The 13,677-nt window shown below is 43.7% G+C and overlaps 1 protein-coding gene across 1 annotated transcript in view; it reads right to left on the reverse strand.

Annotated features, from left to right (window-relative positions):
- Window positions 1-13,677, reverse strand: part of LOC311141338 (transducin-like enhancer protein 4) — a gene marked incomplete at both ends in the record, with an annotated part of 114,914 nt that overhangs the window by 37,031 nt on the left and 64,206 nt on the right. The window contains one exon of the mRNA XM_084176633.1: window positions 8,693-8,936. Within this exon, the coding sequence (XP_084032759.1) occupies window positions 8,693-8,936 (244 nt within the window). The remainder of the gene's footprint in view (window positions 1-8,692; window positions 8,937-13,677) is intronic.

A 13,677-nucleotide genomic window follows, 5' to 3' on the forward strand; every position in this document is an offset into this window, starting at 1 on the left:
TGGTCAGAGACAGCATGCTTAAGTGTTTTAGAAAGAAAAAAAAAAAAGCCGATACCGGTCTGTAGTTTTTTTACGTCAGAGGAGTCGAGTGTTGGTTTCTTGAGGAGGGGAGCGACTCAGGCAATTTTGAAGTCAGAGGGGACAAAGCCAGTGGTCAGGGATGAGTTGATGAGGGAAGTGAGGAATAGGAGAAGGTATCCAGAGATGGTCTGGAAAAGGGATGAGGGGATGGAGTCAAGAGGGCATGTTGTCCAGTGGCCGGACCTCACTAGTTGCAGGATTTCATCAGGAGAGAGAGGGGTGAAAGAGGTCAAGGCGTAGGGTAGTTCTGTGGGATTGGGACCAGTGGACTCAATACTCTGAGTGAATGAGGAGCGGATATTGTCAACCTTCTTTTCAAAGTGGGGACAAAGTTGTCCACAGAGAGGAAGGAGGGAGGGGGTGTAGGATTAAGGAAGAAGGAGAAGGTGGAAAATAGTTTCCAGAAGGCAGAAGCTTGACATTTAGAGTGATAGAAAGTGGCTTTAGCAGCGGATACAGAGGAAGAGAGAGGAGGGGGTGATCGGTCCTCTGGAAGTTTAGCTTCCCCCCATTTTTGCTCAGTTTCGCACAGCCCTGTTTTGTAAACATGCAATGAGTCACTCAGCCACGGAGCAGGAGGGGAGGAAAGGGGACTGAGTCATAGGATGCGGAAAGGGAAGAGAGTAGGGTTGAAGAGGCAGAATCAAGAAACAGGAGGGAGAAGGATTTAGCAGAAGGGAGAGATGATAGGATAGAAGAGGAGAGAGTAGTGGGAGAGAGTGAACGAAGATTGCGACGTCGCATGACTCTGGGTAGGGGCTGAATGGTTAGGGTTGGAGGAAAGGGAGACAGAAAAGGAAACAAAGTAGTGATCAGAGACCTAGAGGGGGGTTGCAGTGAGATTAGTAGGCGAGCAGCCTCTAAGAGACAAGATGTCGCTGCAGGAGCGAGTCACTGCTTTGATGTTCGCAGAGGACAGGGTCACGCCAAGGTTCTTTGCACTCTGGGAGGAGGACACAATGGAGTTGTCAACCTTGATGGCGAGATCATGGAGCGGGCAGTCCTTCCCCGGGAGGAAGAGCAGCTCCGTCTTGCCGAGGTTCACATTTTACAAGCTCCTGACCAATTCTGCAATTCTTTTTTTTTTTATGATGCAGATCTTAAAGTTTTTTTTGTAAATAATATTTCCGCCATCGTTTCCTTTGATCGAAAAGAGCTTCTGGACATCAGAACAGCAATAACTAACCTAGATTTCGATGAAGATTTCTACATCAAGGCTCAAATAAGCAAAGAGAAACAACGGTTCATCATTATTTTAAGACATGAAGGTAAGTCAATACGGAAAATGTAAATAACTTTTAAAGTTTCTTCAAGTGCAGTCGCAAAAACCAGATGAAACAGGCTCTCATGAGGACCGGCACAGGAATGGAAGACCAGAGTTACCTCTGCTGCAGAGGATAAGTTCATTAGAGTTACCAGCCTCAGAAATTGCAGCCCAAATAAATGCTTCACAGAGTTCAAGTAACAGACACATCTCAAAATCAACTGTTCAGAGGAGACTGTGTGAATCAGGCCTTCATAGTTGAATTGTTGCAAAGAAACCACTACTAAAGGACACCAATAAGAAGAAGGGACTTGCTTGGGCCAAGAAACACGACCAATGGAATAAAATGCAAATCAATTTATAACATTTTTGACATGCGTTTTTCTGGATTTTGTTGTTGTTATTCTGTCTCTCACTGTTCAAATAAACCTACCATTAAAATTATAGACTGATCATTTCTTTGTCAGTGGGCAAACGTACAAAATCAGCAGGGGATCAAATACTTTTTTCCCTCACTGTAGGTGTCTGGTTAGACCGTAAACTGTCCTTCCAGACTCACATTAAGCATCTCCAATCCAAATAATCGGCTTCCTATTTCGCAACAAAGCCTCCTTCACTCATGCTGCTAAACATGCCCTCGTAAAACTGACTATCCTACCGATCCTTGACTTCGGCGATGTCATTTACAAAATAGCTTCCAACACTCTACTCAGCAAATTGGATGTAGTCTATCACAGTGCCATCCGTTTTGTCACCAAAGCCCCAAATACTACCCACCATTGTGACCTGTACACTCTCGTTGGCTGGCCCTCACTACATATTCGTCGCCAAACCCACTGGCACCAGGCCATCTATAAATCACTGCTAGGCAAATCCCCGCCTTATCTTAGATCATTGGTCACCATAGCAACACCCACCCGTAGTATGCATTCCAGCAGGTATATCTCACTGGTCATCCCCAAAGCCAACACCGCCTTTGGCCGCCATTCCTTCCAGTTCTCTGCTGCAAATGACTGGAACGAACTGCAAAAATCTCTGAAGCTGGAGACACTTATCTCCCTCACTAACTTTAGGCAACAGTTGTCAGAGCAGCTTACCGATCACTGCACCTGTACACAGCCCATCTGTAATTAGCCCACCCAACTACCTCATCCCCATGTTGTTATTTACATTGTTATTTATTTTGCTCATTTGCACCCCAGTATCTCTATTTGCACATCATCTTCTGCACATCTAGCATTCCAGTGTTAATACGAAATTGTAATTATTTTGCACTATAGCCTATTTATTGCCTTACCTACATAACTTACTACATTTGCACACACTGTATATAAATTATCTATTGTGTTATTGACTGTATGTTTTGTTTATGTTTATTCCATATGTAACTCTGTGTTGTTTTTATCGCACTGCTTTGCTTTATCTTGGCCAGGTCGCAGTTGTAAATGAGAACTTGTTCTCAACTGGCTTACCTGGTTAAAAAAAAGGTGAAATAAAAAATAAAATAAATCTCCGCATTTGTATTTCCCACCGTAAAGCATGGAGGAGGAGGTGTTATGGTGTGGGGGTGCTTTGCTGGTGACACTGTCAGTGATTTATTTAGAATTCAAGGCACACTTAACCAGCATGGCTACCACAGCATTCTGCAGCGATATGCCATCCCATCTGGTATGCGCTTAGTGGGACTATCATTTGCTTTTCAACAGGACAATGACCCAACACACCTCCAGGCTGTGTAAGGGCTATTTTACCAAGAAGGAGAGTGATGGAGTGCTGCATCAGATGACCTGGCCTCCACAATCCCCCGACCTCAACCCAGTTGAGATGGTTTGGGATGAGTTGGACTGCAGAGTGAAGGAAAAGCAGCCAGCAAGTGCTCAGCATATGTGGGAACTCCTTCAAGACTGTTGGAAAAGCATTCTAGCTGAAGCTGATTGAGAGAATACCAAGAGTGTGCAAAGATGTCATCAAGGCAAAGGGTGGCTATTTGAAGAATCTCAAATATAAAACCTGTCATAGAACATCTTACTGTACTAGAGAGTAATACTGAAACGTGTTAAAGAACACCTGAATGTACTACAGAGTACTACTGAATCCTTTTTTAGAACGTCTCTCTACTTGAGAGTACTACAGTACCCTGTTATCGAACATCTGACTGTACTAAAGAGTACTAATTCAACTTGTTATAGAACATCTGATTGCAAAAGAGAGTGTACAACTGAAACCTGTTATTGAACATCTGATTGCATTAGAGAGTGATACTGAAACCTGTTAAAGAATCTGATTGTACTAGGGAGAATACTACTAAAACCGTTTATAGAACATGTACTAGAGAGTGTACTACTGAAACCTGTTATAGACCATCTGTCTCTACTAGAGAGAGTACTACTGAAACCTGTTATAGACCATCTGTCTCTACTAGAGAGAGGACTACTGAAACCTGTTATAGACCATCTGTCTCTACTAGAGAGTACTACTGAAACCTGTTATAGACCATCTGTCTCTACTAGAGAGAGTACTACTGAAACCTGTTATAGACCATATGTCTCTACTAGAGAGAGTACTACTGAAACCTGTTATAGACCATCTGTCTCTACTAGAGAGAGTACTACTGAAACCTGTTATAGACCATCTGTCTCTACTAGAGAGAGTACTACTGAAACCTGTTATAGACCATCTGTCTCTACTAGAGAGAGTACTACTGAAACCTGTTATAGACCATCTGTCTCTACTAGAGAGAGTACTACTGAAACCTGTTATAGACCATCTGTCTCTACTAGAGAGAGTACTACTGAAACCTGTTATAGACCATCTGTCTCTACTAGAGAGAGTACTACTGAAACCTGTTATAGACCATCTGTCTCTACTAGAGAGAGTACTACTGAAACCTGTTATAGACCATATGTCTCTACTAGAGAGAGTACTACTGAAACCTGTTATAGACCATCTGTCTCTACTAGAGAGAGGACTACTGAAACCTGTTATATACCATATGTCTCTACTAGAGAGAGGACTACTGAAACCTGTTATAGACCATCTGTCTCTACTAGAGAGAGTACTACTGAAACCTGTTATAGACCATCTGTCTCTACTAGAGAGAGTACTACTGAAACCTGTTATAGACCATCTGTCTCTACTAGAGAGAGTACTACTGAAACCTGTTATAGACCATCTGTCTCTACTAGAGAGAGGACTACTGAAACCTGTTATAGACCATCTGTCTCTACTAGAGAGAGGACTACTGAAACCTGTTATAGACCATCTGTCTCTACTAGAGAGAGGACTACTGAAACCTGTTATAGACCATGTGTCTCTACTAGAGAGTACTACTGAAACCTGTTATAGACCATCTGTCTCTACTAGAGAGAGTACTACTGAAACCTGTTATAGACCATCTGTCTCTACTAGAGAGAGTACTACTGAAACCTGTTATAGACCATATGTCTCTACTAGAGAGAGTACTACTGAAACCTGTTATAGACCATCTGTCTCTACTAGAGAGAGGACTACTGAAACCTGTTATATACCATCTGTCTCTACTAGAGAGAGGACTACTGAAACCTGTTATATACCATCTGTCTCTACTAGAGAGAGTACTACTGAAACCTGTTATAGACCATCTGTCTCTACTAGAGAGAGTACTACTGAAACCTGTTATAGACCATATGTCTCTACTAGAGAGAGTACTACTGAAACCTGTTATAGACCATCTGTCTCTACTAGAGAGAGTACTACTGAAACCTGTTATATACCATCTGTCTCTACTAGAGAGAGTACTACTGAAACCTGTTATAGACCATCTGTCTCTACTAGAGAGAGTACTACTGAAACATGTTATAGACCATATGTCTCTACTAGAGAGAGGACTACTGAAACCTGTTATAGACCATCTGTCTCTACTAGAGAGTACTACTGAAACCTGTTATAGACCATCTGTCTCTACTAGAGAGAGTACTACTGAAACCTGTTATAGACCATCTGTCTCTACTAGAGAGAGTACTACTGAAACCTGTTATAGACCATCTGTCTCTACTAGAGAGAGTACTACTGAAACCTGTTATAGACCATCTGTCTCTACTAGAGAGAGTACTACTGAAACCTGTTATAGACCATCTGTCTCTACTAGAGAGAGGACTACTGAAACCTGTTATAGACCATCTGTCTCTACTAGAGAGAGTACTACTGAAACCTGTTATAGACCATCTGTCTCTACTAGAGAGAGTACTACTGAAACCTGTTATAGACCATCTGTCTCTACTAGAGAGAGTACTACTGAAACCTGTTATAGACCATCTGTCTCTACTAGAGAGAGGACTACTGAAACCTGTTATAGACCATCTGTCTCTACTAGAGAGTACTACTGAAACCTGTTATAGACCATCTGTCTCTACTAGAGAGAGTACTACTGAAACCTGTTATAGACCATCTGTCTCTACTAGAGAGAGTACTACTGAAACCTGTTATAGACCATATGTCTCTACTAGAGAGAGTACTACTGAAACCTGTTATAGACCATCTGTCTCTACTAGAGAGAGTACTACTGAAACCTGCTATAGACCATCTGTCTCTACTAGAGAGAGTACTACTGAAACCTGTTATAGACCATCTGTCTCTACTAGAGAGTACTACTGAAACCTGTTATAGACCATATGTCTCTACTAGAGAGAGTACTACTGAAACCTGTTATAGACCATATGTCTCTACTAGAGAGAGTACTACTGAAACCTGTTATAGACCATCTGTCTCTACTAGAGAGAGTACTACTGAAACCTGTTATAGACCATCTGTCTCTACTAGAGAGAGTACTACTGAAACCTGTTATAGACCATATGTCTCTACTAGAGAGAGTACTACTGAAACCTGTTATAGACCATCTGTCTCTACTAGAGAGAGTACTACTGAAACCTGTTATAGACCATATGTCTCTACTAGAGAGAGTACTACTGAAACCTGGTATAGACCATCTGTCTCTACTAGAGAGAGTACTACTGAAACATGTTATAGACCATATGTCTCTACTAGAGAGAGTACTACTGAAACCTGTTATAGACCATATGTCTCTACTAGAGAGAGTACTACTGAAACCTGTTATAGACCATCTGTCTCTACTAGAGAGAGTACTACTGAAACCTGTTATATACCATCTGTCTCTACTAGAGAGAGTACTACTGAAACCTGTTATAGACCATCTGTCTCTACTAGAGAGAGTACTACTGAAACCTGTTATAGACCATCTGTCTCTACTAGAGAGTACTACTGAAACCTGTTATAGACCATCTGTCTCTACTAGAGAGAGTACTACTGAAACCTGTTATAGACCATCTGTCTCCACTAGAGAGAGTACTACTGAAACCTGTTATAGACCATCTGTCTCTACTAGAGAGAGTACTACTGAAACTGTTATAGACCATCTGTCTCTACTAGAGAGTACTACTGAAACCTGTTATAGACCATCTGTCTCTACTAGAGAGTACTACTGAAACCTGTTATAGACCATCTGTCTCTACTAGAGAGAGTACTACTGAAACCTGTTATAGACCATCTGTCTCTACTAGAGAGGACTACTGAAACCTGTTATAGACCATCTGTCTCTACTAGAGAGAGTACTACTGAAACCTGTTATAGACCATCTGTCTCTACTAGAGAGAGTACTACTGAAACCTGTTATAGACCATATGTCTCTACTAGAGAGAGTACTACTGAAACCTGTTATAGACCATATGTCTCTACTAGAGAGAGGACTACTGAAACCTGTTATAGACCATCTGTCTCTACTAGAGAGAGTACTACTGAAACCTGTTATAGACCATCTGTCTCTACTAGAGAGTACTACTGAAACCTGTTATAGACCATCTGTCTCTACTAGAGAGTACTACTGAAACCTGTTATAGACCATCTGTCTCTACTAGAGAGAGTACTACTGAAACCTGTTATAGACCATCTGTCTCTACTAGAGAGAGTACTACTGAAACCTGTTATAGACCATCTGTCTTTACTAGAGAGAGTACTACTGAAACCTGTTATAGACCATCTGTCTCTACTAGAGAGAGTACTACTGAAACCTGTTATAGACCAACTGTCTCTACTAGAGAGAGTACTACTGAAACCTGTTATAGACCATCTGTCTCTACTAGAGAGAGTACTACTGAAACCTGTTATAGACCAACTGTCTCTACTAGAGAGAGTACTACTGAAACCTGTTATAGACCATCTGTCTATACTAGAGAGAGTACTACTGAAACCTGTTATAGACCAACTGTCTCTACTAGAGAGAGTACTACTGAAACCTGTTATAGACCATCTGTCTCTACTAGAGAGAGTACTACTGAAACCTGTTATAGACCATCTGTCTCTACTAGAGAGAGTACTACTGAAACCTGTTATAGACCATCTGTCTCTACTAGAGAGAGTACTACTGAAACCTGTTATAGACTATCTGTCTCTACTAGAGAGTACTACTGAAACCTGTTATAGACCATCTGTCTCTACTAGAGAGTACTACTGAAACCTGTTATAGACCATCTGTCTCTACTAGAGAGAGTACTACTGAAACCTGTTATAGACCATCTGTCTCTACTAGAGAGAGTACTACTGAAACCTGTTATAGACCATCTGTCTCTACTAGAGAGATTACTACTGAAACCTGTTATAGACCATCTGTCTCTACTAGAGAGAGGACTACTGAAACCTGTTATAGACCATCTGTCTCTACTAGAGAGAGTACTACTGAAACCTGTTATAGACCATCTGTCTCTACTAGAGAGAGTACTACTGAAACCTGTTATAGACCATCTGTCTCTACTAGAGAGAGTACTACTGAAACCTGTTATAGACCATCTGTCTCTACTAGAGAGAGTACTACTGAAACCTGTTATAGACCATCTGTCTCTACTAGAGAGAGTACTACTGAAACCTGTTATAGACCATATGTCTCTACTAGAGAGAGTACTACTGAAACCTGTTATAGACCATCTGTCTCTACTAGAGAGAGTACTACTGAAACCTGTTATAGACCAACTGTCTCTACTAGAGAGAGTACTACTGAAACCTGTTATAGACCATCTGTCTCTACTAGAGAGAGTACTACTGAAACCTGTTATAGACCATCTGTCTCTACTAGAGAGAGTACTACTGAAACCTGTTATAGACCATCTGTCTCTACTAGAGAGTACTACTGAAACCTGTTATAGACCATCTGTCTCTACTAGAGAGAGTACTACTGAAACCTGTTATAGACCATCTGTCTCTACTATATAAAACTGTCTCCATAAACAAATATACAAAACAAAATAAACTAATAAAAAGAGGATTATCTACTACAACCTTAAGTAGAGTGTCAGTGTTTACCTCTGTTGTTGTCGTTGTGTTTCTTGTCGTCCTTTAGGGGCAGCTGGTGGGCAGCGAGGGCAGAGGAGAGGGCCAGGAGGCTGGCGCTGCCCGCGGTGGGCAGGGGGGCAGAGGAGAGGGCCAGGAGGCTGGCGCTGCCCGCGGTGGACAGGGGGGGTTGAGGGGGTTGGAGCCCAGCAGGTTGGGGGGTGAGGGGCACCGGGAGGGCATGACCACCATGAGACAGGTGCTGGAGCTGCTGTTGATTACACACACATGCCATTGTCATTACCACTCCACACTAGACACAGGCAGAGAGAGACAGAGGAGAGAAATAGGATGAAGAGCCAAAATGTGCAGTTTTGCAGCCAAATATGTGTCCTCCTGCCATAACCTGAGGGACAGCCAGTGAAATATGCAATGTAATGTCAATAATATTCCCCATTTAGTTTTGTTTCTGCTTTCAGTGTCTTCTGAGTCGTGTTGAGACTGGTCGACTACTATTGCTTTAATGTATTGTTATTCTCATTAATATTGTTGTTGTAGTTGCTGTTAATGGTAATCCCATTTCCACTACTACTATTATTATTGCTGTTGGTCCCACCATGTTTGTTATATGTATACTTTGACAATGTAAGTAATGTAACTTGCCATGTAAATAAAGTCCACTGAACTGAATTGGAGAAGACGGAAAGAGAAAGACAGAGAGAAAGAGACACTAAGAGAGAGAGAGACACTAAGAGAGAGAGAGACACTAAGAGAGAGAGAGACACTAAGAGAGAGAGACAGACTAAGAGAGAGAGACACTAAGAGAGAGAGAGACACTAAGAGAGAGAGACACTAAGAGAAAGAGACACTAAGAGAGAGAGAGACACTAAGAGAGAGAGACAGACTAAGAGAGAGAGAGACACTGAGAGAGAGAGACACTGAGAGAGAGAGACACTAAGAGAGAGAGACAGACTAAGAGAGAGAGACACTAAGAGAGAGAGAGACACTAAGAGAGAGAGACACTAAGAGAAAGAGACACTAAGAGAGAGAGAGACACTAAGAGAGAGAGAGACACTAAGAGAGAGAGAGAGACTAAGAGAGAGAGACACTAAGAGAGAGAGAGACACTAAGAGAGAGAGACACTAAGAGAGAGAGAGACACTAAGAGAGAGAGAGACACTGAGAGAGAGAGACACTGAGAGAGAGAGACACTAAGAGAGAGAGAGAGACACTAAGAGAGAGAGAGACACTAAGAGAGAGAGACACTAAGAGAGATACTAAGAGAGAGAGAGACACTAAGAGAGAGAGAGACACTAAGAGAGAGAGAGACACTAAGAGAGAGAGACACTAAGAGAGAGAGACACTAAGAGAGAGAGAGACACTAAGAGAGAGAGAGACACTAAGAGAGAGAGAGAGACACTAAGAGAGAGAGACACTAAGAGAGAGAGAGACACTAAGAGAGAGAGACACTAAGAGAAAGAGACACACTAAGAGAGAGAGAGGCACTAAGAGAGAGAGAGACACTAAGAGAGAGAGAGACACTAAGAGAGAGAGAGACACTAAGAGAGAGAGAGACACTAAGAGAGAGAGACACTAAGAGAGAGACACTAAGAGAGAGAGACACTAAGAGAGAGAGACACTAAGAGAGAGAGACACTAAGAGAGAGAGAGAGAGAGAGAGAGAGAGTCATGCAGAAGAACAGCTCCTGACTTGTTATAACTTTTTGGTTGTTAAGAGCGAGATTGACACGACTAAATTAGCAAAAAAATGTATAGGTAATCTAATTGTACAACTGAAGATCAAAACAGGAGGAAAAGATTGACAGAGAGTGAGTAAAAAGACCAATCTTCATCGTGGTAGCTAGCCAAATTAAAATCTGTCAGCTAGCTCACCGTCCAGCTCTAACCGTTTACTGGTGGTAACCATAGCAACATGGCCACTGAGGCAGCGCTAGCATCGATAGTAACGGCAGAGACTGAGAGACTTTCTCCGTTGTTTTTTGAATACCCAGCAGAAATAAAATCAGAGAAGGGAAGAATCAACTTTAAACACCGAATTCTGAGGGAGAACCCAGAAACTTTGTTTGCTGACTGCTCACAAAACGGGACTGTTACAAACCTGCTATTTTACACAGACCACACTACTGCCTGGCATACAGCTGTAACTAGCCATTTCAGCTACACCACGAAGAAAGGCATCTGCAAGGGAAGACAAATCCACATTTTTGAGGACAGCGATAAGGACCAGGAAAACAGGTTTCTGACGGTAAACATGTATCAGAACGGTACTATCATGGTCCAGGGCAGTGAGGCTGCACTCAGCTCTGTTGTGCAGGACTTCCCCACCCTAATGAAGATAGCAGAAAGTAAAAAAGACAAGGACAGCACCCTGACCTCTCCCCTCACCTCAGGCACCCCAACAGCAGGACTATCCTCCCCCCTGCCTGCCTACAACCACCAGAGCCAAGACCACACTACCATCAGCCTGTTGAGAGACAGGCTGGCTCTGTTAGAGGTATGGGTTACTGAGCTGAAGGAGCAGCCCCCCAGCTACACCACCCCCAGCCCAGACACAGAGCTTCTACAGGACCAGATCAACCAGTGCAGGACCCAGCTGAAGAACTCTGTCCAGGAGCTGAGAGAGAGCCTTACCACAGCGCTTGAGGAGGTAAAAGCCACCATGAGGAGAGAGCTAGTGCAGGTAAAGGAGGAGATGGCAAAGGAGTTGTCTGTCATCAAGAGGGTGCTACAGCAGAGAGAACAGACTGTAGAGACTCCCAGAGAGAAGCTGCAGCCCCTCACCACACCTAACAACCCCACTGACCCACCTTTACCCACAATCCCCCCCCATACCGACAACACTTTACCCACACCCCCAGTCAACAAAGAGGCCCACATTGAGACAACTACTACAGAGAGAAGCTCTCTGGCCCCCCCTGACACACCCCCACACACCCCTCCATGTACACAGGCCCTGTCTACTCCAGCCCCAGACCGAAAACGCACCAATCTGGTAAAACCCACTGAGGTGGCCATCCTCATTGACTCAAATGGGAAATTCATTCAAGAAGATAAACTCTTCCCCCAACACAAGGTGCGCAAAATATGGTGCCCAAAAACACAAGATGCACTCCACATCCTGTCCCAGCCTGACTTTGGCACACCAGGCCACATTATTATTCACACCGGCACCAACAACCTACGAGAGGAGCAGGAGAGAGTAGGCAGCCTGGTCAACAGAGTAGCAGAGAGGGCCTCTGAGTGGTTCCCCAACTCCCACATCACCATCTCCACTCTGCTGCCCCGCAAAGACTTTCATCCCCGTACCATCCAGAAAGCCAACGCTGACATCACCAGAGGGTGTGGCCTACTCCCGAACATACACATTGCTCACCACCCAACAATCACCCCAGAGCATCTACACGACCACTCCCACCTGAGGAAGCAGACAATAGGGATGTTTGCCAAGTCCCTAAAGGACGTAGCACTTGGTAGACAAACACCCCATGCTGTACTGGACAGAGGAGCACCCAGAGACCCCTACCAGACCACTGCACCACCAAGGAGCCCCAGGCCCCTTCAACGCCACACCAGACCCAGTGCACCCCACAGGCCCCACCCACCCCCAGAGCATCACCACTTCCATCGGCTTAGCCAGACCAGACCGGGCCCAGCCTTTTATCCCGCACCAGACCACCACCCCTACCAGACCAGAGAGGAAGTCCCACAGCCCAGACCTGGCCCCCCTCCACCTCACAGAGCCCAACAGCAGGACCAGCGCAGCTACGCGGAGGTCGTCAGAGGACAGGAGAACCCTGTAGGATTAAGTGAGATTAAACAGCTCCTCCAATACATCTGCACTAAACTGCACTAAACACACACGGACGCATACACACACACACCACACACACACACACACACACACCTATTGTACTAGAATTTACTTGTTCAATGAATAGGAATATTTAACAGAATAACAGAATAAATGTTAGCTGATATCCTGTTTATCTCGCTCTTAACAACTTATTAGTTAATCGTTACTGTGTTTCTGACTGCTACTCTTTCTTTTTGCAACATGAAATCACTATCAGTTAGCATGTGGAACATTCAGGGTCTAAACTCATCAACCTTTGGTCTGAAGAGTTTAGCACTGGAGTTCAACAAAAATCTGAAAGATGTTGACGTCATCATTCTGCAGGAGACATGGTGTAAGGCTGACGTTGTCACTCACTGTCCCACAGGCTACAGAGAGATCATTGTGCCATCACAGAAACACAGCTCTGTCAATAGAGGCAGAGACTCTGGAGGATTGATCATTTGGTACAAATCCGAACTACAAAATCTAATTGATCCCCTCAAAATTGGCAAATACCACATTTGGTTAAAACTAAAAAAAGAACTTGTACTGACAGGAAAAGATGTGTTCCTTTGCGCAATATATATCCCCCCCTCAGAATCCCCATATTACTCAGAGGAGATCTTCCCCACCCTCGAGGAAGAGACGTGCCATTTCCAGGCCCAGGGAAATGTGCTCATCTGTGGGGACACAAATGCGCGCACAGGAACACTACCTGATCTAACGAGCACACGAGGGGACAGCTTTATTACAGACCATACTGTTTCTAACTATCTTAATCTCCCCCATAGAAACAACAGTGACAGCACCGTCAACAAAAACGGAAGGGATCTTTTGCAGCTCTGTAGAAGCCTGGGTCTGTACTTTGTCAATGGTAGGTTACGGGGGGACTCTTTGGGGAGATTCACCTACTGCTCACCTCTTGGCCACAGTACAGTAGACTATATGATCACAGACATGGACCCTTTCTCTCTCAGCTCATTCACTGTCAAGCCACTAACACCTCTGTCTGATCACAGCCAAATTACGTTGTTCCTCAAAAGAACAGACCTGGAAACAACCACACATTCACAGCCCAGTAAGCTGTACAACATCAGAAATTCATACAGATGGGCCCAAAACAGCACAGAAGAATACCAGAAAGCAACCTGGAACCAAAATATC

This window comes from Coregonus lavaretus (genome assembly GCF_964263955.1).
Source record: "Coregonus lavaretus genome assembly, chromosome: 14".
Lineage (NCBI taxonomy): Eukaryota > Metazoa > Chordata > Actinopteri > Salmoniformes > Salmonidae > Coregonus > Coregonus lavaretus.